General features: G+C 36.3%; 1 protein-coding gene and 1 pseudogene across 22 annotated transcripts in view; one reads left to right on the forward strand and one right to left on the reverse strand.

Annotated features, from left to right (window-relative positions):
* The window catches only part of SENP7 (SUMO specific peptidase 7), a 171,632-nt gene that overhangs the window by 20,490 nt on the left and 123,705 nt on the right, over positions 1 to 27,437 (forward strand). For 8 of the 22 annotated variants that reach the window (XR_007477497.1, XM_049710021.1, XM_049710022.1 and 5 more), the window contains 5 exons: positions 1,777 to 1,859; positions 9,486 to 9,538; positions 17,638 to 17,798; positions 19,075 to 19,159; positions 25,869 to 25,967. Coding sequence is in view for 19 of the 22 variants with exons in the window: in XM_049710021.1 (XP_049565978.1) it covers positions 17,698 to 17,798; positions 19,075 to 19,159; positions 25,869 to 25,967 (285 nt within the window). In the remaining 3 variants the exon portion in view is untranslated. Of the gene's footprint in view, positions 1 to 1,776; positions 1,860 to 9,485; positions 9,539 to 17,637; positions 17,799 to 17,844; positions 17,915 to 19,074; positions 19,362 to 25,868; positions 25,968 to 26,084; positions 26,128 to 27,437 lie in introns of those variants that run through there. The other 14 variants (XM_033433286.2, XM_033433285.2, XM_004272598.4 and 11 more) reach the window with 11 other exon arrangements.
* Positions 7,803 to 7,885, reverse strand: LOC117202432 (uncharacterized; annotated as a pseudogene).

A 27,437-nucleotide genomic window follows, 5' to 3' on the forward strand; every position in this document is an offset into this window, starting at 1 on the left:
TTTATGTGCATGCAGTTGCCATTTCATTAGGAGGGTTGCTAACTGGAACTTGAATGACTGGAAGTGACATTTATCATCGTGAGAATTTCATAAGTACCCAAAGGTAAAATTTTGATTAATAACAGGAAGAATTCTAGGTTAGAGGTATAAGGAAGGCGGATAGCAGTCGAGAGAGAAAACAATATATGAAGTTTCAAGTTTCCTCTGTGAGACTGCACTAGGTTTTCCTAAACTTTCTCCTGAACAAGGAAGAACTATGAAGGGTTACATAGTGTATTGCTCAAAACTCTTTTAGTTGCAAGTAGCAGAAACCCAATTCCAGGTGGTTTAAGCAAAACAAAAAAACAAGCATTTGTGGACTCACATAACTGACAACTGTAGGAGTTGGATGGCTTCTGGCATGGCTGTATCTGTTTTAGGCACTGGTTCTCAAGGTATGGTCTGGGAACCTCTGGGTTCCCTGAGTCCCTTTTGGGTCTGTGAGCTTACACGGTTTTTCATAATTTTAAGACATTGTTTGCCTTTCCCTCTTAATCTTCTACCTGTGTACAGGACAGTTTTCCAGAGGCTACATGACATGTATCACAACAAATTGAATGCAGAAGCATATAGAGGAAATCATCTGTCTTTTATTAAGTCAGATGTTAAAGAGAGTTGCAAAAAGTAAAATAATGCCATTCTTCTCAATGTTTTGAAACTAAAGTTATTTAAAAAATAGTTACGTTAACATGCATTGTGTTATTGTTTTTAAATGAGTTAATAAAGAAAAATTCTGTAAGTAGAAGAACCACGAAAACTCTGATTGCCCTACTTTTCTGGAATGTGACCATGAATCAAGAATCAAGCATAAAACACCTCTAAGCATGAGAGGAGAAATCACATGGTTTGTATGCTAAAGTTCACTCATGAGAAGCTTCTGAAGGCTTTCTTCCTATTATACTGAATCTATGTGTTTAAGTTATTTATTACCCCAATAAAGATGAATATCCTATTTCCAGGTTTCCAGCATATCAAAGCAGTGAATTAGATGGGGACACATAAAAAATTATTGGTACCAGAGACAGGTCTAGTGACAGTTGAATGAAATAATAAAGTGCTAATGGTCATTCAAGGGAGCATGACCATTAGAAATGTTTAACAACAACAAAAGTATAACAGATATATTAGAGTCATAGATCACAACTTCCAAATGAATTTTTGAATTAAAACAGGAAAGTTGAAGTAAATTTCAAGTTATCAACTGTTCAGGCAACAACTTTGGAGATCTGTGTTCATTCTCATTTGCAGTTAAGGATAGATAAGTTTTTTTAGTACTTAGGTACTAAACAACATGCTAAGAATTTTACAGATGTTATAATTCTTTCGAAAACCTTCTGAGGTGGTTATTATTATTTCTGATATACAGATGAGGAACCTGGAATTTAGGGAGGGTAAGCAACTGTTAGCAATACAAGAAGCAGAGCCAGGATTCAAAATCTGGTCTTTCTGATTACAAAACATATAATTTAAATCTTTTTTACTGTCATAGGATGTTAGTGAATCTTACTTGGAAAAAAGGTTTGATGGACAAATAAATGGGACAACTGTAGTTATAAGAAAATTTTATTTACTGCAGGATTTTTCAGAGCTTTTGCTGTGCTACTATACATTCTGCCTCTCCAAGAGATTGAACATGCAGTGTTTTTCAGACTTGCTTGATTTTGAAACTCTTCCCTCCTCCCCCAGTTTCAGCTTGAGGATCTAGTGTCCCATGATGATACACCTTTCTTTTTTCAGTAGGTCCAGGTGATGGCTGCATATTATGCAGTGTCTGATGAACCATAATTGAAGTTCAAAACCAGAATCTACAATTAATCATGGTAAAACTACTTTATTTGCAGTGATGTTAGCTGAAGCCATTGGAATGGATAGGATTACCCACAGAAAGAGTATGGAGTGAGAAAAATCTTGAATCACATATATTTAATTTCAAAGTAAGGAGGAAGAGACACTGGTGAGCAGTTAGGCAGATTAGAAGGAGTATGATAGGTTTGGGAAGCAAGGGAGAGTGAATGCAATGTAAATCAGAGAGTTAAAGCAGTACGAGGATGCTGGATTTGGCAATTAGTAGGTCACTTTTTTTTTTTAACCACTGATTTTAGTAGAGCAATAGGGACAAAAGCCAGATTTCAAGAGGCTAAATGAATGAGTGGTGGTGAGGAAATAGAAGATGAGATGTGCATTAAAGATTTTGGAACAAGCTTGAGTATGAAATTAAGTAGAAAGGATTATTTAAAAAAGACTATAAAAATCAGGTTTGTATGGCATGGGAAAGGGTTCACTGGAGAGAGAACGATATCTGGTAGGAGATAATTGATAGGGTGAAGTCTTAGAAGAAATGGGGGAGGATAGACTCAGGACAGTTTGTTAAATAAGACTTGTGTAAAGGTGGGAAGATGGATAAAGATATAGATAAATTTTGAGAAGTTAAGGATATTGCAATCATGGCTTCTAAGTGAAATAGGCAAGATCATCTTTTGAGAAAGAGGGACTTTCAGGTGGTATTGGGAGCTCAAAATAGAGTAGGAGGTCAATTAGGGATGAATAGAAGAGCTGTTGGGCTTCCGTCGTGGCGCAGTGGTTGAGAGTCCACCTGCCGATGCAGGGGACACGGGTTCGTGCCCCAGTTCAGGAAGATCCCACAGGCCGTGGAGCGGCTATGCCCATGAGCCATGGCCGCTGAGCCTGCGCGTCCGGAGCCTGTGCTCCGCAACGGGAGAGGCCACAACAGTAAGAGGCCCGCGTACCGCAAAAAAAAAAAAAAAAAAAAAAAAAAGAACTATTAACTAATTTTGAAAAGGTATTTGTTAAAACACGTGTGCGTCTGTAGATAGTACCAGTTGTGGTTACTACAATTATGATTTTCTTTAGCAGTGCTAATCAGTCTAGGAGCAAGAATTTGGGGGGAATAAAAGAATTTAGTTTTACTTAGGGTTAAAGGGTATTATACGATGTGGGGGTAAAAAATGGGATCAGTGCGAGTGAGGAAATGGAAGGGTTAAAGGACAGTATGTTGTAGAATGAGAGGTTCACATTTGTGAGCTTGAGAAGTGTAACCCTATTAAATCTATTTGTGAATGCACGTTGTTGAAATGGGAATGTGATATGAAGAAGTTTGTTGGACTAGAGTAAATTAAGATGAGTCCATTGTATTGAGTGATTTGATTTATGAAAGTTTTAGAGCTTCGGTATGATGGTAGGTTTTAATGATAGAGAGGAAAACTATGAATCAAGTATCAGAATATTCTAGGAATGTTGGAAAGGGTCTTGGGTCAGTACATGGCAATTATAATATGGGTGAGGTAATAATACATACAAGTTATGGGAATTTTAAAGGAGGAATTATTGCAATAAGGATGAATATTAATTGGAAGTGGTGGCAGGGGGAGGAGGTTGTTAATCCCTTCCCCTGTTTTTATAAGTGGGAGAAGAATATTCTTGAGAGAGTCTTAAAAAAATAGTGTAGTAAATAAAAAGATGTATAATGTATAATTATGTAATAAAAAGGATTCAGTTAAACTGAGGTGGAGGAAATGTTCAAGGAGAAGATTCAGAATTTAAGGAAATTGTATTGACTTTGGAAAGGAATTTGGTGGGCTGGGGAAGAGCTAGAGAAGAGTGTAGATGAAAACTATACCTCAATAAAAAGAAAAACAAAGAGAATATTAAAAAGACATGTACTCAAGGGTCAAGTTAAAAAAAAAAATGTAGTGGAAAGGGTAGAGTGGCATTACCTAAGAGATGAGAGAATAGCAAGCTGTAGGGATTGGAATCTAGGGTGGTGAATGTGATTCCCAAGCCTGGTGATAGAAGGCAGAGGATTGGAAAGTAGATTAGAGGGGGGATATGGTAACACAGGGAGTGGGTTATGTATAGGACTGAGTAGCTCTAAAGATTCAGACTGGAACTTTGCTGTAATGGTGCTGTCTCAAACCTGCCTCTCAGATGTATAACTCTAATGTGAGTCTTCAGTAATTTAGGAGGCTGGCTAATGTGAGCTGCTTCATCACATATACCTAGATTGATAACTCACTTCTTGGCTTCACTTAGCATTGCACTGTCCTACCACCCATTTCTCCCTGTCTAAAACTTATTATCTAAAACTTACTTCAAAGCCCAGTTCAATTGTGCCTTTTCAAGAACTATCTCCTAATTAACTCAAACTTAAAAAATATTCCTATTTTTGAATTTCCATGGGTGTTTGCGCCTCTTATGTGATGTTTGCCAGATTCCATCATATATTCTAGCTTGCTGAATTGTTTAATCTCTGCTTTTATACCGTTAACTCTGTGACAGGGGCTGTCTTATTCATTTCCTATCCCCGTAGCATCCAGCATGCCTAGAGTGTTCTGGTTAAGAATTCCACCTCTGGAATCAGACCAGTGATGGATTAACATGGTGACCTTGGGCAAGTTATTTGTATTTTTCAAACCTAGATTCTTCATCTATAAAATGGAGATAATGCCATTACTGAACTCACAAGACTTTTGTAAGATTAAATAAAATAATTTGTGTAAAGTACTTAGCATAGTGCCTGGCAATGGTAATTACTGTTGTTTAAAATAAATGTTTATGTAATATATGAATGAATGGTTCCACAAGCTCCTTGAGAAAAAGTCATGCTTTCTGATTATTTGACATATATATATAATGGGAATAATTAGAGTGATTTTTCTGTATGCTAATGTAAATACATTAAGGTTTCTTAAAGAGGGGTATTTTAGTATAAAATATTGTAATAATAATAGTTATCATTTATTTGCAGTATTTGCCAGATATACTCTAAAGGGAGACGATCTCCCTTTATTTTGAAATATAGTTGATTTATTGTGTTTGTTTCAGGTGTACAGCAAAGTGATTCAGCTGTATATATGTTTTTCAGATTATTTTCCATTATAGGTATTACAAGATATTGAATATTGTTCCCTGTTTTGTACAGTAAATCCTTGTTGCTTATCTATTTTATGTATAGTAGTTTGTATCTGTTAATCCCATACTTATAATTTATCGTTCTGCCCACTCTCTTTCCCCTTTGGTAACCATAAGTTTTTTTTCTATGTCTGTGAGTCTGTTTCTGTTTTGTATTTAGATTCATTTGTATTAATTTTTACATTCTGCATACAAGTGATATCATATATTTATCTTTTTATGACATTTCACTTAATATGATATTCTCTGGGTCCATTCTTGTTGCTGCAAATGGCAATATTTCATTCTTTTTTATGGCTGAGTAATATTCCATTATATGTATATATATATATATATATATATATGTGTGTGTGTGTGTGTGTGTGTGTGTGTGTGTGTGTGTGTGTGTGTCTACACACACCGCATCTTCTTTATCCAGTCATCTGTTGATACACACTTAGGTTGCTTCCATGTCTTGGCTATTATAAATAGTGCTGCTATGAACATTGGGGTGCATGTATCTTTTTGAATTAGAGTTTTCGTCTTTTCTGGATATATGCCCAGGAGTGGGATTGCTGAATCACGGTAGCTCTATTTTTTGTTTGTTTGTTTTTTTATTTAATTTATTTATTTTATTATTTTTGGCTGCGTTGGGTCTTTGTTGCTGCGCGCGGGCTTTCTCTAGTTGCCGCGAGCGGGGGTTACTCTTCGTTGCAGTGCGTGGGCTTCTCATTGCAGTGTCTTCTCTTGTTACAGAGCACGGGCTCTAGGTGCATGGGCTTCAGTAGTTGTGGCACGCGGGCTTCAGTAGTTGTGGCTCACGGGCTCTAGAGCACAGGCTCAGTAGCTGTGGAGCATGGGCTTAGTTGCTCCATAGCATGTGGGATCTTCCTGGACCAGGGCTTGAACCCGTGTCCCCTGCATTGGCAGGTGGATTCTTAACCACTGCGCCACCAGGGAAGCCCCTCCAGTTTTAGTTTTTATTTTTTAATTATTTAAAAAAATATTTATTTTATTTTATTTATTTATTTTGGCTGTGTTGGGTCTTAGTTGCAGCATGTGGGGTCTTTGTTGTGGTGCTCAGGCTTCTCTTCTCTCTAGTTGTGGTGTGCGGGTTCCAGGACATATGGGCTCTGTAATTGTGGCGTGTGGGGTCCAGAGCGCATGGACTCTGTAGTTTGTGACACGTGGGCTCTCTCTTTGAGGCATGCGAGCTCAGTAGATGTGGCCCCGTGGCATGTGGGATCTTAGTGCCCCAACTAGGGATCGAACCCATGTCCCCTGCATTGGAAGGAGGATTCTTTACCACTGGACCACCAGGGAAGTCCCCATTTTTTGTTTTTAAAGGAACCCACATACTGTTTTCCATAGTGGCGGTACCAACTTACATTCCCACCAACAGTGTAGGAGGATTCCCTTTTCTCCACACCCTCTCCAGCATTTATTATTTGTAGACTTTTCCATGATAGTTATTCTGACTGGTGTGAGGTGATACCTCATTGTAGTTTTGATTTCCATTTCTCTAATAATTAGCGACATTGAGCATCTTTTCATGTGCCTTTTGGCCATCTGCATGTCTTCTATGGAGAAATGTGTACTTAGGTCTTCTGCCCGTTTTTTGATTGGGTTGTTTTGTTTTATTTTGTTTTGTTTTTTTGATATTGAGTTGTATGAGCTGTTTGTATATTTTGGAAAGTAAGCTCTTGTCAGTCACATTGTTTGCAAATATTTTCTCCCATTCTGTAGGTTGTCTTTTCATTTTGTTGATGGTTTCCTTTGCTGTGCAAAAGCTTTTAAGTTTGATTAGGTCCCATTTGTTTATTTTTGCTTTTATTTCTTTTGGGAGACTAGACTATGTCACTTTAATCTTGGCAATTGAAAAGCTGGTTATTGTCCCCTTTTTAGAGATGAGACACTGAGTCTCAGAGAAGTCACAGCTAGTAAGCCAAGATATAAATTTAGGTTGTTGGACTTTAATATTTTTACTCTAGAGCACTGTGCTATACCAGACAGTCACAAGCAGCGATGCATCATTTATTAAAATGCTCTAATACCAACCTAGTATCAGATGGAGCAACTCAGTTATAGAACCCCTAAAATTTTGGGAAGTCACAATAGTAGTCACTAAAAGAAATGTACAAACATTCTGCAAAATAGGATAGAAGCATTTTTAACTCAATGAGTCTGTCTGTGATTTAAGCAACTGATATTCCTTTTTTAAAAATACATATATTTTATTAAATTGAAAGTTAACTAGAAAGTGAATTTATGTAAGAAAGGTTTTCTTACCATTTATCTAAATGTTATATATTTTTGGTAGTCTGAGAAATGCTACTTTATTGAAAATTATTTAAATCTATTGAAAGCTTAAGTATAGAAGTTAAAGTAATTTTTACATCAGTGATTGCTCGAGGAAATGCATATGGTGAAATTCATGCTATTTTCATGAAATGAGAGAAATTATTTCAGCTATGTAGATTTCTGGATAAGCTATAGCCCATTCGTTATAACTGTTATTTTAAAGGTTTTTTAATTTTTAAGTTGAGATATTACATACGACACAGTACAATATCTTTAGTTTGATGATTTTTTATACTTGTATACATACACTTGTATAACTATCACCTAGATCAAGATACGGAACATTTCCAGCATCTCAGAAGGCTAACTTGTATCCCATCCCAGTCAGTCAGTAGTTTTTCCCTGCTCGGGTACTCACACTATCCTAACTGATTTGTTTTACCTGTTCCTGAATTCCACATAAATAGAATCATACATTCTTCTGCATCTGTTTTCTTCTGAACGTAATGTCTGTGAGATGTATCCGTGTTGTGCACAGCAGTAATTCATTCTTTTTTATTACTATGTAGTTTTCAATTAGCAATAATTGCGCCTCGGATAAACCTCGTTGGCTATGATACTGCCACTGTGCAAAGCTTGTAGTTTTCTATTGTATGAAAAGGTTTATCCATGCTCCTGTGATGGACATTTGGATTATTTTTAGTTTTTGGCTATTAAGAACAAAGATAACTTAACATTCTTATACATGCCTTTTGGTGGACACAGGCACTCATTTCTCTTGATTAAATATCTAGAAATGTAATTGTTGGACATTGAGTAGGCAGGTGTCTAACTTTAGTAGATACTGACTGGCAAAGTAGATGTATTCGTTTACACTCCCACCAGCAATATATGAGACTTCTAGTCTCTTATCAATACTTGGTATTGTCATTCTTTTTAATTTTACCCTTTCCAAGGGCTGTGTAATGGTATTCTCTTACCATTTTAGTTTACACTTCCCTAGTAATAATGAAATTGAGCATATTTTCATATGTTTATTGGCCACTTGGACATTCTTTTTTATGGAGTACCTATTCAAGGCTTTTTCCCATTTTGAAGATTGGGTTGTCTTGCCTTTGCTTTATACGAGTTCTTTATGTGTTCTGGTTATGAATCCTTTGACAGATATATGTATTATACAGTATTATTAACTATAGTCACCATGCTGTACATAGATACATGAATTATAAATAATCTTCCAGTCTGTGTTTTGCCTTCTCACTCAATGATGAGGTTTGGTGAACAGAAGTTTTTAATTTTAATGAAGTTGAGTTTATTAATCCTTTTCTTTATGGATTAGTACTACTTGAGTCTTGTTTGAGAGATCCTTGCGAACCCCAAGGTCATGAAGATATTCCCCTCATTTTTATTCTAGAAGCTTTGTTTGTCTTTGACATTTAAATCTATGATCAATTTAAAAAGAATTTTTGATATAGTGTGATGTTTATTACTTATTTGTTTACCTTGTTTGGTTATCAAATTGTGTCAGCATTACTCATGGAAAAGATCATCCCTTTTCCACTGAATTGCAGTGGTGTGTTTGTCATAAATAGGTGATCACATTTGTGTGGGTCTCTACCATTCATTTTTATTATGAAATTTGTGAGAAATTTCAGTGAATTGTAAGTTCCAGGAAGACTTAGGCTGTGTTTAATTTGCTCACTACACTATACCCACTGGCTAGCACAGTGCCAGACACATGATAGACATTCAGTAATTATTTGTTGACTGAATGAAAGAATCATAAAAGAAAATCCCGTAGAAGTCTGAAAAATGTTGGTGAGGAAAGACTTAAGCTGTTCTCTGTTGCATAAATGCTTAGATATGTAGCCCTCACCTTGTGTTCTCCACCCCTGTGGCCCCCCACCCCCCATTATAAGAATTTATCTGGTCTTATGGTTCAACCAACATAAATCGAAGACCTACTGGATTTTTGCCAAGGAATTTCTTATTGAGTTCTTAGAACCAACTTTCTTTTTTCAGTTGTCATCATATGTATATTGTTTAATTGAGAAATTTTGTGAGAATCTGCTACTCTTTGATTATTTTTGACCTTTAGTCCTTCAGGTTCTGTAAAATGTATCAATGTAAATTGTAAATGTAACAAGCTAATTTGAAACAAAAGATAACTGAAAAGATTTATTCTGTTATGTTATCTCATTTAATGTTAAATTATAATTTTTACTATGTCTTTGTAGAAATTGTCACAGAAGGGAAAAGGAAAAAGCCTTCATCTTTGGAGTTACATAAGGTATGTATTAGTTTTGCTCTTAACCTTTGCATTATCTTTAGAGTTAATAATATTGAAAGTATTTTGGTATTTGTCTTTTTAATAAAATTTTAGGGAAAATACTGTAAATCCATAATTAATCAGTGTTCTTTTGGGAATGGTATATCCTAATAAACCAAGGGTTAGCTAGGAAACCCTTTCTGGGACCAGCCTTGTTTAAATCATTGTAAAATTTTCCAGTATACTTTCCAAGTCTTATTTTAGATTTATATAGAACAGAACTCATTTCTTTGATGACTGAATATATTAGAGCACCTGAGATTCATTCACTTATGATACTGTAGATGTTGAAGAGTTATATTCAAGTCATGTGCTGAAATTTACTGTTTGGAATATGTATGTATGTCCTTTTAAACATACTTTTTTTTCATTTATTTCTTTCTTTTATATAAGCCAAGAGTAGCAAAACAAGTAAAATGAAGTTTCTACCTACATAGAGGTGTTTAAAAAAATTTAATCTGTGTTTTTAGAAAGATAATCTTTTTTCCTATAGAATTTTGTGATTTAAATGCCATAGTACCTTGATTTGCATTATAATAATTTATTAGAGACTTTTCTCTGACACATTCTAATTATACACAGAGGACTTTAATTTGGTGTATTTTTTGGAACAAAGAGGGACAAGAAGAAATCATAAAGGAGGGCTGTGAGAGGAATCAAGAGTACCTTACAAGACCACACAGAGAGCATGGCTTTGGATACTCTTTTTCTACCTTGGCTTACTTCAGATTTTGTGGGGTGTGGTTTCTTCATTTAAAATTCTGGGACTTCCCTGGTGGCACAGTGGTTAAGAATCTACCTGCCAGTGCAGGGGACATGGGTTCTATCCCTGGTCCGGGAAGATCCCACATGCCGCAGAGCAACTAAGCCCGTGCGCCACAGTTACTGAGCCTACACTCTAGAGCCTGGGTGCCACAACTACTGAAGCCCGTGCTCCTAGAGCCTGTGTTCCGCAACAAGAGAAGCCACCGCCATGAGAAGCCCACACACCACAGTAAAGAATAGCCCCCACTTGCCGCAACTAGAGAAAGCCCATGCAGAGCAACACAGCCAAAAAAAAGAAAAAAAAAAGAAAAAATTCTGGATTTAGGGAATCCAGGCGGTTCAGTGGTTAGGACTCCATGCTTTCACTGCTGTGGGCCCGGGTTCGATCCCTTGTTGGGGAACTAAGATCCCATAAGCTGTGCCATTCAGCCAAAAAAATTCTGGATTTAGCTTAAGTGAGGTAGATGAGGGAGTTAAAAAAGAAATTTACATTGTTATTATACCCAGTTTTATTATTTATTTATGTATTTGATTTTTAAGAATTTTTATTGGCGTATAGTTGATTTACAAGGTTGTGTTAGTTTTAGGTGTACAGCAAATAAATCAGTTATACATATATCCACTCTTTTTAGATTCTTTTCCCATGTAGGTCATTACAGAGTATGGAGTAGAGTTCCCTGTGCTATACAGGGAACTTATTAGTTATCTATTTTATGTGTAGTAGTGTGTATATGACAATCCCAGTCACCCAGTTTATCCCTCCCCCACCCCTTTCTCTTCTAGTAACCATAAGTTTGTTTTCTACATCTGTGACTCTATTTCTGTTTTGTAAATATGTTCATTTGTACCAGTTTTTAGGTGCCACATATAAGCAATATCATATGATATTTGTCTTTCTCTGTCTGACTTACTTTACTCAGTGTGACAATCTCTAGGTCCATCCTTGTTACTGCAAATGGCATTATTTTGTTCTTTTTTATGGCTGAGTAATATTCCACTGTATATATATGTACCACATCTTCTTTATCCATTCCTCTGTCGATGGACACCTAGGTTGCTTCCATGTCCTGGCTATTGTAAATAGAGCTGCAATGAACATTGTGGTACATGACTCTTCCTGAATTATGGTTTTCTCAGGGTATATGCCCAGTAGCGGGATTGCTGGGTCATATGGTAGCTCTATTTTTAGTTTTTTAAGGAACCTCCATACTGTTCTCCTTAGTGGCTGTATCAGTTTACATTCCCACCAACAGTGCAAGAGGGTTCCCTTTTTTTCTCCACACCCTCTCCAGCATTTATTGTTTGTAGATTTTTTGATGATGGCCATTCTGACTGGTGTGAGGTGATATCTCATTGTAGTTTTGATTTTCATTTCTCTAATAATTAGTGATGTTGATCATCTTTTCTTGTGCTTTTTGGCCATCTGTATGTCTTTGGAAAATGAGAAAAATGTACATTTAGATCTTCCATTAAAAAAAATTATTATTATTATTATTATTATTATTTTGGCCACACCGCATGGCATGTGGGATCTTAGTTCCCTGTCCAGAGATTGAACCCCCACCCCCTACATTGGAAGTGTGGTGTCTTAACCACTGGACTGCCAGGGAAGTCCCTGTTTGTTTTTTTGATATTGAGCTGCGTGAGCTGTTTGTATATTTTGGAGATTAATCCCTTGTTGGTCTCTTCATTTGCGAATATTTTCTCCCATTTTGAGGGTTGTCTTTTTGTTTATGATTTCCTTTGCTGTGCAAAAGGTTTTAAGTTTAATTAGGTCCCATTTGTTTGTTTTTATTTTCATTACTCTAAGAGGTGGATCCAAAAGATATCGCTGCTATTTATGTCAAGAGTGTTCTGCCTATGTTTTCCTCTAAGAGTTTTATAGTATCTGGCCTTACATTTAGGTCTTTTTTCAAAAAAACCTATTTATTTATTTATTTTTGGCTGCATTGGGTCTTCATTGCTGTGCGCAGGCTTTCTCTTGTTGTGGCAGGCGGGGGCCACTCCCATTGCGGTGCATGGGCTTCTCATTGCAGTGGCCTCTCTTGTTGCGGAGCACGGCTCTAGGCACATGGGCTTCAGTAGTTGTGGCATGCAGGCTCAGTAATTGTGGCTCGCGGGCTCTAGAGCGCAGGCTCAGGAGCTGTGGCACACGGGCTTAGTTGTCCCGTGGCACGTGGGAACCTCACGGACCAGGGGTCGAACCCGTGTCCCCTGCATTGGCAGGCAGATTCTCAACCACTGGGCCACCAGGGAAGTCCCCATTTAGATCTTTAATCCAATTTGAGTTTATTTGTGTGTATGTATACCTGGTTTTAAATACCTCTGTATTGACTGCCACTTCTTTTCTGCTTAATACCTTCAGTGAAGTGAAATGCTTTGCTTTAGGACATTGGTTTATGCATCTTGCTCTGAAGCTCCACCATTAGAAATTCATAATTTGTATTATGAATTTGTATTATGAGTGTACTGACTAAATACATTTCTCTTATTTTTAGTTGTACAGCAATGTTTTTTAAAACTGTTAATTTTCAAGTAACTTTAAATTTACAGAAATAGTACAGTTTCCATCTACCCTTCACTCAGCTTCCCCCAGTGTTAATGTCTTACATAACCATAGTACAGTTATCAACATAAAGAAGTTAACATGGGTATATTTTAAACTATAGACATTATTTGAATTTCTTCAATTTTTTCACTAATGTCATTTTTCTGTTTTAGGATCCAATTCAGGATCTCACATTGCATTGATTTCCTTAAGTCTATGACAGTTCTTGTCTTTTTTCTTTCATGACCATGACACTTTTAAAGAATACTAGGCAATATTTTGTTGAATCCTTAAGTTTGGGTTTGTCTTATGTTTCTAATCATGTGTGATTAGATTAAGGTTGTGGCTTTTTGAGAACAATACCACAGAAGTGTTGTGCCCTTCTCAGTTGTCCTATCAGGGGTACATAATGATGGTATGTCTTATTACTGGTGACGTCAGTCTTGATCACCTGGTTAAGATGGTGTCTGTGTGGTTACTCCATTGTAAAGTTATTTTTTATCTTTAATAAATAGATATCTTGGGAGAGATATCTTGTGTTTTTTCTCCCAGTTTTATTGAGGTATAATTGACATATAGCACTCCATAAGTTTAAGGTGTACAATATAATGATTTTTCTTACATACATCATGAAATGATTACCACAGTAAGTTTAGTGAACATCCATCATCTCATATAGATACAACATTAAAGAAATAGAAAGAAATTTTTTCCCTTGTGATGAGAACTCTTTGGTTTTATTCTTTTAACAACTTCTATTTATAACGTACATCAGTGTTCATTTCTTTATCATGTTGTATGTTACATCCCTAGTACTTATTTATCTTACAATTGGAAGTTTGTATTGGGAGAGATATTTTGAATCTATGCAAATATACTGTTTCTTCTTAAACTTTCACCCACTGTTTTATCATTTAACAGTGGATCTTGCTTGCAACAGTTAAAATACGATATTCTATTGGTGACTTTCTATTTTCTTCATTCCCTCTATATTTATTAAAATTCTTCTGGAATGGATAGCTGTCCCTCTTGTCTCACTTATTTATTCAATTATTTACATATATCAACATGGACTTATAGGTATTTATTTTATTTTATGTGTTATAATCTACTACTGTCATTACTGGTTTTGTTGATCAAAGTATTCCAGCTTTGGCATTGGAAGTTCTTTCAGGATGGCTCTTGTGCCCTTTTGACATGCTCCTATGTTTGTTTGTTTGTTTTTTTGAGCTCTTCCTTACTTTCTGGTACTATAAGATACTTTCCAAGGAGCTCTGTTTTTTTAAATTCAAGAATAGTATTCAGAAACCCAGCTCAGGGTGCTAGATGTGCTCATTGCTGCTGGGGTGTCATCATTTCTAGGCTCTCTCAATAAACAGGACTAGAAGAATATATGTGTACTAACTCATACATATACATACATATCTGTATTTATTTCTCTATCTGCTTATCTATACATCTAAAGAAACCCTCATGAGTTCAGTACTGTTACTTCTGATTCCAATCCAATACCACAGGGCTTATTTTAGCCTGCCCTCTTTCCTTATTTATTTATTTTTTAATATTTATTTATTTGGCTGTGCCGGGTCTTAGTTGTGGCACGCGAGATATTTGTTGCGCCACGTGGGATCTTTAGTTGCAGCATGTGAACTCTTAGTTGCAGCACGCAGGATCTAGTTCTCTGACCAGGGATCAAACCCCCCGGCCCCCTGCGGAGTCTTAGCCACTGGACCATCAGGGAAGTCTCCTTCTTCGCTTATTTTTAACTTTTCTGTCTCTCAGTATCTACATTATATTTTCTTATCTGTTCAACCATAATATGCACATGAAGTTGTGGTACTACTGTTTAAAAATGTAGAATTTTTTTAGAATATTGGCATATTAAATTCTTGTTAGCAGTTAATAGTATTGCTTTTTCTCTCAAGGCAGCTAGGGAAATAAATCGCTGAAAGGATTGAAGTTTTGACTGGTATAGGGACAAGACTCTGATATATTTTAAGTATTTAAAAAAATATTTCTAAATCAATACTAGATTGTTGTGAAGAAATTAGAAAATTCAGTTGAACAAAAAGAATACCACCTGGACACAGTTAAAATTAACACTGAAGTGTATATCCTACTAATTTGTCTGCGTATCTGTATATCTATCTATAATAAACAAATATTTAAATATTAATGGTTGAAAACCACAAAATACTATTTTATTATTTACTTTTTCTACTTAATTATATATTATAAACATTTTCTGAAATCAAGTTTAAAGCATTGCTCGGTAGATACTTATTGGGTACTTAACATGTATTGGACACTATACTAGGCGTAAGTACCAGGGAAGCAGTGGTAAACATTTTCAATGACTACATTATATTCAACTGTAGGGATGTATCACAGTTAATTTAACCACTATCCTGTCATTATATTTTTGAATTGTTTTCAGTTAAAAATTATAAATTGTACTGCAGTTATTATCCTTGTAGCTAAATCTTTGGAACATCATTATCTACTAATTATTCCTGGCCTTTTGATAGGTGCTGGAACTAGATTAACTCAAAGCTTATATCTCTGGATAGATGTAGAGTAAGAGTGTGAATACTTTGAATTCTGCTAATGGGGAGATCCATAGTCTTTGGCTTTTTAAATGAGGAGGTTGATACTGAAAACTAAAAACCAAGACTTTCATTCTTCCTTGGTAAGTCATAGCCATATCTTTGAGCAGACCCCAAAGTTTCCCTAAATAATAATTCTACATCTATGTAGTATCTGAAGAAATAAGTGATTAAGGTTCTGAAGTTCTGTGTTAAGAATACGGCAGAGATCATTTCAGCTTGTAAGGAGCATATGTTAGCAATGCATAACTTGTCGATAGAATCCAGCATATTCACCCCCCCACCCATTATCTTCTTTTGATAGCATTCTCTTTTTGAGGGCATACTGTAATGAATTAGGTATAAAATGAACCTCAAAGTGACTGTGTGAATTGATTTGCTGAAAGGCTTGTTTAGTATTACATTTGAACATTAGTAAGTAAAATAAAATAAATGTTCTTGAGCTTTGTTTTTGGGAAGTTGTTAGAGTTCTGTCAATGTATTTAAGTATAACTTGAAGGGAAGGGGGTTTAGAACCCTTTTTTGCCTTAAAAGATTAAATTTTGATCTTTAAAGTATTAGGAGAGTATTGAAAATATTTGAAAGTATTAGGAGTCCGTTCTGATTCTTGTAATGGAATTATAATATAGGCTTTGCAGAATCATTAGTGGCTTAGAATCTCTGTTGATTGTACACAATTGAGATCAGATTAAAATTTGTCTATGAATAGATCAGATTGTTGTAAAGAGACAGACATTATTTTTATGATTTAATCATTAAGAAAAAAGTGAGTGTAGAAAAATTTGACGGAGTAGTTAGTTGTACCTAAAATCTGCTTGCCACGCATATACAATATTAGACCGAGAGATTTAGATATGTAATTTATTGACCAGGAAGCTGCAGCAGAGGTTTTTCTGGAGCTTTAAATGTTTATTTATTTTGTCTTGCTTTTAATGGTTGCGTGATAGTCCTATTAAAAAATAAAACATGTGGAAACTGTAGGAAGACACAAAAATGAAAATAAAAATCACTCCTTATATTAGCATTCAGAGCTAGTCACTGGTAAACGTTTTTGTGCATATCCTTTCACATTTGTTTTCCATATATGGATTTTTTTTTTGCCTTATAAAAGAGAGATCATTCTGTAGATATGATTTTCTTTATTACTTGTATTGGAAATAATTTCTTATTTGTTCTGGAACATGTTTTTTAATAACTGCTGTACAGTATCTCATTATTTGTCTTTACAATAATTTTATTTGTGTTCTTTTATTATCATTGTTTCTATTTTTTCTATACTATAAATAATATATAGTCTATGTCCCTGTTCATAAATGTTTGTATGTATATACAGTTGGTCCTCGGACACAATGTATTTGAACTGCTTCAGTCCACTTATGCACAGAAGTTTTAAAAATAAATACTATAGTACTACACGATCTGTGGTTGGTTGAACCTGAGGATGTGGAACTATGGATACATAAGGGTGATTATAAAGTTACTCAAATTTTCAATTGCACAGGGGTTGGTGCCCCAACTCCTGAATTGTTCAACGGTCTACTGTACTTTGATTTTCAAACCTTTTGATGCTTGTTTAGAGTTTTAATAAATTTCCAGATTTCATATGTTTATGCTTTTAGGGGAAGTAGAGAGCTCCTTTTTTTGAAGATAGGGTAAATTATATTTTGTGTCCATCCTAATGGAAGTATACATGAATATTTATTAGGGTAAATAATTTATTAACATTGAGTCTAATCCACTTATAGGTAAAATAATAAAAACTAATTACTGTGAAAAAAGAATATAAAATCTTCCACAGAAGACATCAGAAGTCTTTTATTTTTACAAAATACTCAACACCTATACCCAACTCTTTAAAAAATATCAGCTGCTATTCTTCAAGTTTGAACTTGGTATCTTTTTAGGTTATTACTAGGGTTGTGTAACAGATTATCCCCAAACTTAGTGGTTTAAACTTACTTGGCTCATGAATCTGCTGTCTGGCCAGGGTTCAGAGATAGCTTTTCTTGGTTTCATTTGGAGTTAGCTAGGTTTGCTTGGGGGCTGAGGCCTGGAATCATCTTAAAGGATCACTCACTCACTTACCTTGATACCTGTGTTTGGAAGCCTCATATATCTTGTTATATATCTGTTCTTTTTAGCCTTCTCATGAAATCTTTGCAGCACAGCAGCTTCAGGGTATCCAAGATTTTTTTTAACCTATGGCTTACGGCTCCCAAGGTATCTATACTGAGAGACAGAGAGAGACGGAAAAAAAGAGGGAGGAAGGAAGGGAAAACACACAAATATTGCTACATGAAAGGTAGGCTGAAGCAGTGTAGCTATACATAATGCTTTTTATGATCTAGCCTTGGAAGTCACAGGCCTGCCCAGATTCAAGGGGAAGGAACATAGACTGCACCTGATGTTGGAGAACGGGTCAGTATCACATTGTAAGAAGAGCATGTGGGTTGTAGAATATTGATATGGCCATGATTGGAAAACACAATATGCCACAGTGTCTAATGTAGGCTAAATATCCTACTCACAAAGGATCCATGGGTGTGAACAGTCTGAAGCCCTTGTCTTACTCCCTGAAAAAACAACTGTTATTCCCTGATTAAGAATACAAAGGAAATGACTGATTTAGAGATAATGTTTTGGCAGATGAAGAATTATAAAGAGGTACCTTTTATATAAATTAAATATAAATAATTAAGATGTTACTGATGCCCAAGAGGATTAACTCCAGGGTACTAATGGAATAAAAGTGTTCAGATGCCCTTTCTTCACAATTATTTTATCCTCCTAACTTATTTTTACTCTCATTGAAATCATTTTATCGTTGTCACTGGTTGTAGTTGATACAGTGCTTATATGTTATGTAATAAGCTGAACTTGATGCTTAACCATCATTTATAGTGTGAAAGTTAAATTATTTTAAGTTCTAAACAAATGATTTCAAACTTGTGGCTACACTGTATCCATCCATTCATTTGTTTATTCAGTATCATGAGCCATACACTTTGGAGATGTAAAGGTGACTAAGGGTGCTCTCTTTAAGGACTTCCACAGTCTGGAGAAGAAGACAGACATGTAGACAAATAATTATAATATAGTATGATATGTGTTAATACAAATTACCAAGTACTAACACCCAGAGAAAGGAATGCCTTGGTGTGGGAGTGTTGACTGTGTGGATTAGAGAATAATTTTGTGCAGAATCTGAGGTATTTAATAGGGGAGAAATAGAGGGAAGAGCATTCTAGGTTGGAGGAGCAGTATGTACAGAGGTGTAGAGATGTATGCTTGAAGAAGGTTGAGCAAACTCAGTGGGGTTGGGGTGTAGAGTTTGTGATATTTGGATGATGTCAAAGAGCCCAGATTGTTAAGAGTTTTATATATAAGTAATGGGTGCTATTGTTGTATTTTAAGATTGTAGCCATAATTAGATTTGTGTGTTAGAGACCTCTGGGGATAGCGTTTGAAAGATTAAAAGGGAAAAAAAACTGCAAGTAAGAATAGTTAAGAAGTTATTATGGGGGGAACCTTCAAGATGGCAGAGGAGTAAGACGTGGAGATCACCTTCTTCCCCACAGATACATCAAAAATACATCTACATGTGGAACAGCTGTTACAGAACACCTACTGAACGCTGGCAGAAGACCTCAGACTTCCCAAAAGGCAAGAAACTCCCCACATACCTGGGTAGGGCAAAAGAAAAAAGGAAAAACAGAGACAAAAGGATAGGGGTCCTCTGGGCAGGAGCAGCAGATTAAATCTCCACAATCAACTTGATGTACCCTGCGTCTCTGGAATACCTGAATAGACAATGAATCATCCCAAAACTGAGGCGATGGACTTTGGGAGCAACTATACACTTGGGGTTTGCTTTCTGCATCTAATTTGTTTCTGGATTTTTGTTTATCTTAGTTTAGTATTTAGAGCTTATTATCATGGGTAGATTTGTTCATTGATTTGGTTGCTCTCTTCCTTTTATATATATATATATATATTTTTTTCTCCTTTTTCTCTTTTTATGAGTGTGTATGCATATGCTTTCTGTGATTTTGTCTGTATAGCTTTGCTTTTACAGTTTGTCCTAGGGTTATAACTTTTTTTGTTTTTTTGGGGTGTAGTTTTTCACGCTTGTTATCATTGGTGGATTTGTTTTTGGTTTGGTTACTCTCTTCTTCCTTTCCTTTTTTTTTTCTTTTTAATATTTTAAAAAATTTTTATTTTAATTATTTTATATTTTTCTCCTCCTTCCTCCCTCCCTCCCTCCCTCCCTCCCTTCCTTCCTTCCTTCCCTTTATCCCTATCTCCCTCCCTCCCTCCCTCCCTCCCTCTCTCCCTTCCTATCTCTCCCTTTTCTTCTGAGCTGCGTGGCTGACAGGGTCTTGGTGCTCCGGCCGGGTGTCAGGCCTGAGCCTCTGAGGTGGGAGAGCCAAGTTCAGGATATTGGTCCACCAGAGACCTCCCGGCCCCACGTAATATCAAACAGTGAAAGCTCTCCCAGAGATCTCCATCTCAGTGCTACGAGCCAGCTCCACTCAATGACCAGCAAGCTACAGTGCTGGACACCCTGTGCCAAACAACTAGCAAGACAGGAACACAACCCCACCCATTAGCAGGGAGGCTGCCTAAAATCATAGTAAGTTCACAGACACCCCAAAACACACCACCGGATGTGGTCCTGTCCACCGGAAAGATGAGTTGCAGCCTAATCCACCAGAACACAGGCACCAGTCCGCTCCACCAGGAAACCTACACAACCCACTGAACCAACCTTAACTACTGGGCCAGACACCAAAAACAATGGGAACTACGAACTTGCTGCCTGCGAAAAGGAGACCCCAAACACAGTAAGTTAAGCAAAATGAGAAGACATAAATACACAGCAGATGAAAGAGCAAGGTAAAAACCCACCAGACCAAATCAATGAAGAGGAAATCGGCAGTCTACCGGAAAAAGAATTCAGAGTAATGATAGTAAAGATGATTAAAAATCTTGGAAATAGAATGGAGGAAATACGAGAAACGTTTAAGAAGGACCCAGAAAACCTAAAGAGCAAACAAACAATGATGAACAGCATAATAAATGAAATTAAAAATTCTCTAGAAGGAATCGATAGCAGAATAACTGAGGCAGAAGAACGGATAAGTGACCTGGAAGATAAAATAGTGGAAATAACTACTGCAGAGCAGAATAAAGAAAAAAGAAGGAAAAGAATTGAGGACAGTCTCAGAGACCTCTGGGACAACATTAAACGCACCAACATTTGAATTATAGAGGTCCCAGAAGAAGAAGAGAAAAAGAAAGGGACTGAGAAAATATTTGAAGAGATTATAGTTGAAAACTTCCCTAATATGGGAAAAGAAATAATCAATTCCAGGAAGCGCAGAGATTGCCATACAGGATAAATCCAAGGAGAAACACACCAAGACACATATTAATCAAACTATCAAAAGTTAAATACAAAGAAAACATATTAAAAGCAGCAAGGGAAAAACAACAAATAATATACAAGGGAATCCCCATAAGGTTAACAGCTGATCTTTCAGCAGAAACTCTGCAAGCCAGAAGGGTGCGGCAGGACATATTTAAAGTAATGAAAGGGAAAAACCTACAACCAAGATTACTCTACCCAGCAAGGATCTCATTCAGATTTGGTGGAGAAATTAAAACCTTTTCAGACAAGCAAAAGCTAAGAGAATTCACCAACACCAAGCCAGCTTTACAACAAATGCTAAAGGAACTTCTCTAGGCAGAAACACAAGAGAAGGAAAAGACCTACAAAAACAAACCCAAAACAATTAAGAAAGTGGTAAAAGGAACATAAATATTGATAACTACCTTAAATGTAAATGGACTAAATGCTCCAACCAAAAGACATAGATGGCTGAATGGATACAAAAACAAGAACTGCATGTATGTTTTCTACAAGACACCCACTTCAGACCTAGGGACACATACAGACTGAAAGTGAGGGGATGGAAAAAGATATTCCATGCAAATGGAAATCAACGGAAAGCTGGAGTAGCAATTCTCATGTCAGACAAAATAGACTTTAAAATAAAGACTATTACAAGAGACAAGGACACTACTTAATGATCAAGGTATCAATCCAAGAAGAAGATATAACAACTGTAAATATTTATGCACGCAACATAGGTGCACCTCAATACATAAGGCAAATGCTAACAGACATAAAAGGGGAAATCAACAGTAACACAATCATAGTAGGGGACTTTAACACCCCACTTTCACTAATGGCCAGATCACCCAAAATGAAAATAAATAAGGAAACACAAGATTTAAATGATACATTAAGCAAGATGGACTTAATTGATACTTATAGGACATTCCATCCCAAAACAACAGAGTACACTTTCTTCTCAAGTGCTCATGGAACATTCTCCAGGATAGATCATATCTTGGGTCACAAATCAAGCCTTGTTAAGTTTAAGAAAATTGAAATCATGTTAAGTATCTTTTTCAACCACAATGCTATGAGACTAGATATCAATTACAGGAAAAAATCTACAAAAAATACAAACTCATTGAAGCTAAACAATACACTACTAAATAACCAAGAGATCACTGAAGAAATCGAAGAGGAAATCAGAAAATACCTAGAAACAAATGACAACGAAAACACGACAACCCAAAACCTATGGGATGCAGAAAAAGCAGTTCTAAGAGCGAAGTTTATAGCAATACAATCCTACCTCAATAAACAAGAAACATCTCAAATAAACAAGCTAACCTTACACCTAAAGCAATTGGAGAAAGAAGAACAGAAAAACCCCAAAGTTAGCAGAAGGAAAGAAATCGTAAAGATAAGATCCAAAATGAATGAAAAAGAAATGAAGGAAATGATAGCAAAGAATAATAAAACTAAAAGCTGATTCTTTGATAAGATGAACAAATTTGATAAACCATTAGCCAGACTCATCAAGCAAAACTGGGAGAAGACTCAAATCAATAGGATTAGAAATGAAAAAGGAGAACTAACAACTGACACTGTAGAAATACAAAGCATCGTGAGAGATTACTACAAGCAACCATATGCCAGTAAAATGCACAACCTGGAAGAAATGGACAAATTCTTAGAAAAGCACAACCTTCTGAGACTGAACCAGAAAGAAATAGAAAATATAAACAGACCAGTCACAAGCACTGAAATTGAAACCGTGATTAAAAATCTTCCAACAAACAAAAGCCCAGGACCAGATGGCTTCACAGGTGAATTCTATCAAACATTTAGAGGAGAGCTAACACCTATCCTTCTAAAACTCTTCCAAAATATAGCAGAGGGAGAAACACCCCCAAACTCACCATCACCTTGATACCACAACCAGACAAGGTGTCACAAAAAAATCAAACTACAGGCCAATATCACTGATGAACATAGATGCAAAAATCCTCAACAAAATACTAGCAAACAGAATCCAACAGCTCATTAAAAGGATCATACACCATGATCAAGTGGGGTTTGTCCCAGGAATACAAGGATTCTTCAATATATGCAAATCCATCAAGGTGATACACCATATTAACCAACTGAAGGATTAAAAACCTTATGATAAGCTCAATAGATGCAGAAAAAGCTTTCCACAAAATTCAACACTGATTTATGATAAAAACCCTCCAGAAATTAGGCATAGAGGGAACCTACCTCAACATAATAAAGGCTATATATGACAAACCAACAGCCAACGTCATTTTCAATGGTGAAAACTGAAACTATTTCCACCAAGATCAGGAAGGAGACAAGGTTGCCCACTCTCACCACTGTTATTCAACATAGTTTTGGAAGTTTCAGCCACAGCAGTCAGAATAGAAAAAGAAATAAAAGGAATCCAAATCAGAAAAGAAGTAAAACTGTCACTGTTTGCAAATGAAATGATACTGTACATAGAGAGTCCTAAATATGCTACCAGAAAACTACTAGAGCTGATCCATGAGTTTGGTAATGTAGCAGGATACAAAATTAATGCACAGAAATCTCTTGCATTCCTTTACACTAATGATGAAAAATTTGAAAGAGAAATTAAGGAAACACTCCCATTTACCATTGCAACAAAAAGAATAAAATACCTAGGAATATACCTACCTAAGGAGAAAAAAGATCTGTATGCAGAATACTATAAGACACTGATGAAAGAAATTAAAGATGATGTGAACAGATGGAGAGATATATCATGTTCTTGGATTGGAATAATCAACATTGTGAAAATGACTATACCAAAGCAATTTACAGATTCAGTGCAATCCCTATCAAACTACCACTGGCATTTTTCACAGAACTAGAGCAAAAAATTTCACAATTTCTATTAAAACACAAAAGACTCCTAATAGCCAAAGGAATCTGGAGAAAGAAAAAAGGAGCTGGAGGAATCAGGCTCCCTGCCTTCAGAGTATACTACAGAGCTACAGTAATTAAGACAGTATGGTACTGGCAAAAAACAGAAATATAAATCAGTGGAACGGATAGAAAGCCCAGAGATAAATCCACACACATATGGTCACCTTATCTTTGATAAAGGAGTCAAGAATATACAGTGGAGAAAAGTCAACCTCTTCAATAAGTGGTGCTGGGAAAACTGGACAGCTATATATAAAAGAATGAAATTAGAACACTCCCTAACACCATACACACAAATAAACTCAAAATTGATTAAAGACCTGAATGTAAGGCCAGACACTTTAAAACTCTTAGAGGAAAACATAGAACACTCTATGACATAAATCACAGCAAGATCCTTTTTGACCCACTGCCTAGTGTAACGGGAATAAAAACAAAAATAAACAAATGGGATCTAATGAAACTTAAAAGCTTTTGCACAGCAAAGGAAACCATAAGACGAAAGGACAGCCCTCATAATGGGAGAAAATATTTGCAAACGTAGCAACTGACAAAGGATTAATCTTCAGAATATACAAGCAGCCCATGCAGCTCAATAACAAAAAAACAAACAATGCAATCCAAAAATGGGCAGAAGAGCTAAATACACATTTCTCCTTAGAATGTGTACAGATGGTCAACAAACACATGAAAGGATGCTTAACATCACTAATTATTAGAGAAATGCAAATCTAAACTACTATGAGGTATCACCTCACACCAGTCAGAATGGCTATCATCAAAAAATCTACAAACAGTAAATGCTGGAGAGGATGTGGAGAAAAGGGAACCCTCCTGCAATGTTGGTGGGAATGTAAATTGATACAGCCACTATGGAGAACAGTATGGAGGTTCCTTAAAAAACTAAAAATAGGGGCTTCCCTGGTGGCGCAGTGGTTGAGAGTCTGCCTGCCAATGCAGGGGACACGGGGTCGTGCCCCGGTCCGGGAAGATCCCATGTGCCGCGGAGCGGCTGGGCCCGTGAGCCATGGCCGCTGAGCCTGCGCGTCTGGAGCCTGTGCTCCGCAACGGGAGAGGCCACAACAGTGAGAGGCCCGCGTACTGCTAAAAAAAAAAAAACTAAAAATAGAGCTACTGTATGACCCAGCAATCCTGCTACTGGGCATATACCCTGAGAAAACCATAATTCAAAAAGAGTCATGTACCACAATGTTCATTGTAGCTCTATTTACAATAGCCAGGACATGGAAGAAACCTAAGTGTCCATCGACAGATGAATGGATAAAGAAGATGTGGCACATATATACAATAGAATAACACTTGGCCATAAAAAGAAACAAAACTGAGTTATTTGTAGTGAGGTGGATGGACCTAGAGCCTGTCATAGAGAGTGAAGTATGTCGGAAAGAGAGAAACAAATACCATATGCTAACACACATATATAGAAAGTTTAAAAGAAGAAGGTTCTGAAGAACCTAGGGGCAGGACAGGAAAAAAGACACAGACGTAGAGAATGGATTTGGGGACACAGGGAGGGGGAAGCGTAAGCTGGGACGAAGTGAGAGAGTGGCATTGACATATATACACTACCAAATGTAAAATAGACAGCTAGTCAGAAGCAACCGCATAGCACAGGGAGACCAGCTCGGTGCTTTGTGACCACCTAGAGGGGTGGGATAGGGAGCGTGGGAGGGAGACACAAGAGGGAAGGGATATGGGGATATATGTATATGTATAGCTGATTCTCTTTGTTTTATAGCAGAAACTAACACAAGAATGTAAAGCAAATATCCTGCAATAAGGATGTTAAAAAAAAAAAAGTTATTGTGATACTTCATTTATCTACTTTTTTACTGAATGAGAGAGGCTTTTTATAAAATTATATTCGACTACCTATAAAGTAAGCACTGAATTTAAAACTAATACCAAAATATTAATGCAAGTAATATAATGGTTCTGTTAGCTCATTCAGCTCTTATTTATATTTCAGTTAAACTGGTTATTTTCTCATTCTGGTTTCAGATAAAAAAGATGTTAAATGCAAAACCAGAGGATGTTTGTGTTAAGTCACCATTGTCCAAACTCAGAAGCTCAGAATGCTGGGATCTTTCTTTGCAGGGGGTAAATAAAAACTATTTCCTTTTAAGTATGTGGTGTTACTTGGTATGTTTAAAATAATTTAATAAAGCTGAATTTTAATTTTCTTATATGTCCTTTTTTTTTGTTTTCTAATTGCAGGTTTTAAGTTTATTTCTGGCAAATGTTGAAGTGATGCTTTGAGGTTAGGGTCTTTTTCAATTTAAATCTAAGAACATCTTATTATGCATGGTTGTTTCCTTCATGAATTTAAATCTCATTATTGTAATATACATGATATTTAAAATTTATGAGAATATTAAGCTTATTAGAATCCTTTGCTCTTTTTCTCTGTTTTGTAAGTTTGAGAGGGTACATCTTAAAGGGTGACACAACTATATGTGTGTGTATATATATTTTTTTAAAATATTTATTTTTTATTGGGGTACGGTTGCTTTACATTGTTGTGCTAGCTCCTGCTGCACAGCAGAGTGAACCAGCCATATGTATACACATATCCCCTCCCTTTTGGATTTCCTCCCATCCAGGTCACCACAGAGCACCAAGTAGAGTTCCCTGTGCTATGCAGCAGGTCCTCACTAGTTATCTATTTCATACGCAGTGGCGTATGAAATAGATTGACCCAGATGTCAATCTCAATCTCCCAATTCATCCCAGCCCGACACAACTATATCTTAAAAGGTATCCTGATTATGAATCTGGAGTAATTTTATTACTATTAAGTATTACTATAGAGTTCTCATGAATAAAGCTTAAGATAGCACTTTATAAGTTTTTTTTTTTTTCCCTTGACGGGCACAACTCATGGTCAAGGTTTTAAAAATAGAATTTTTCTAAGATTTTCTAATTCTCCATTTGAGGATATACGTATTAGTCTACTAGGGCTAACATAACGAAAGACCACAGGTCAGATGGCTTAAACAACAGAAAGTTATTTTCTCACAGGTCTGGAGGCTGGAAGTCCAAAATCAAGGTGCTGGCAGGGTTCATTTCACTAAGGCCTCTCTCCTTGGCTTACAGATGGCTATCTTCTTGCTTTGTCCTCATATGGCCTCTTTTCTGTGCACCCACATCCCTGGAGTTTCTTCCTCTTCTTATAAGGACACTAGTCTTATAGGATTAGGGTCCCACCCGTATGACCTCATTTAAAGTTCATTACCTATGTAAAGGCCCTATCTCCACATACAGTCATATTAAAGGTTAGGATGTCAACATATGAATTTTGGCAGAGACAGTTCAGATCACAACAGGAGAATTTTAGGATAACAGACTTTAAGTCACCTTGAATGTATGTGTTTTTATGTTACAGACAAGAAAAATTAACCATTTACTATAACTTGTTCTCAGAGGAAAGATTTTTTGTTAGTATTAGTTGCTTTAACATTTATATATTTATTTATTTTGGCCGTACTGCATGTCTTGCAGGATCTTAGTTCCCTGAATAGGGATTGATCCCATGCCCTCAGCAGTGAAAACATGGAGTCCTAACCACTA

The sequence above is a fragment of the Orcinus orca genome, chromosome 5 (assembly GCF_937001465.1).
Source record: "Orcinus orca chromosome 5, mOrcOrc1.1, whole genome shotgun sequence".
Taxonomy (NCBI): Eukaryota; Metazoa; Chordata; class Mammalia; order Artiodactyla; family Delphinidae; genus Orcinus; species Orcinus orca.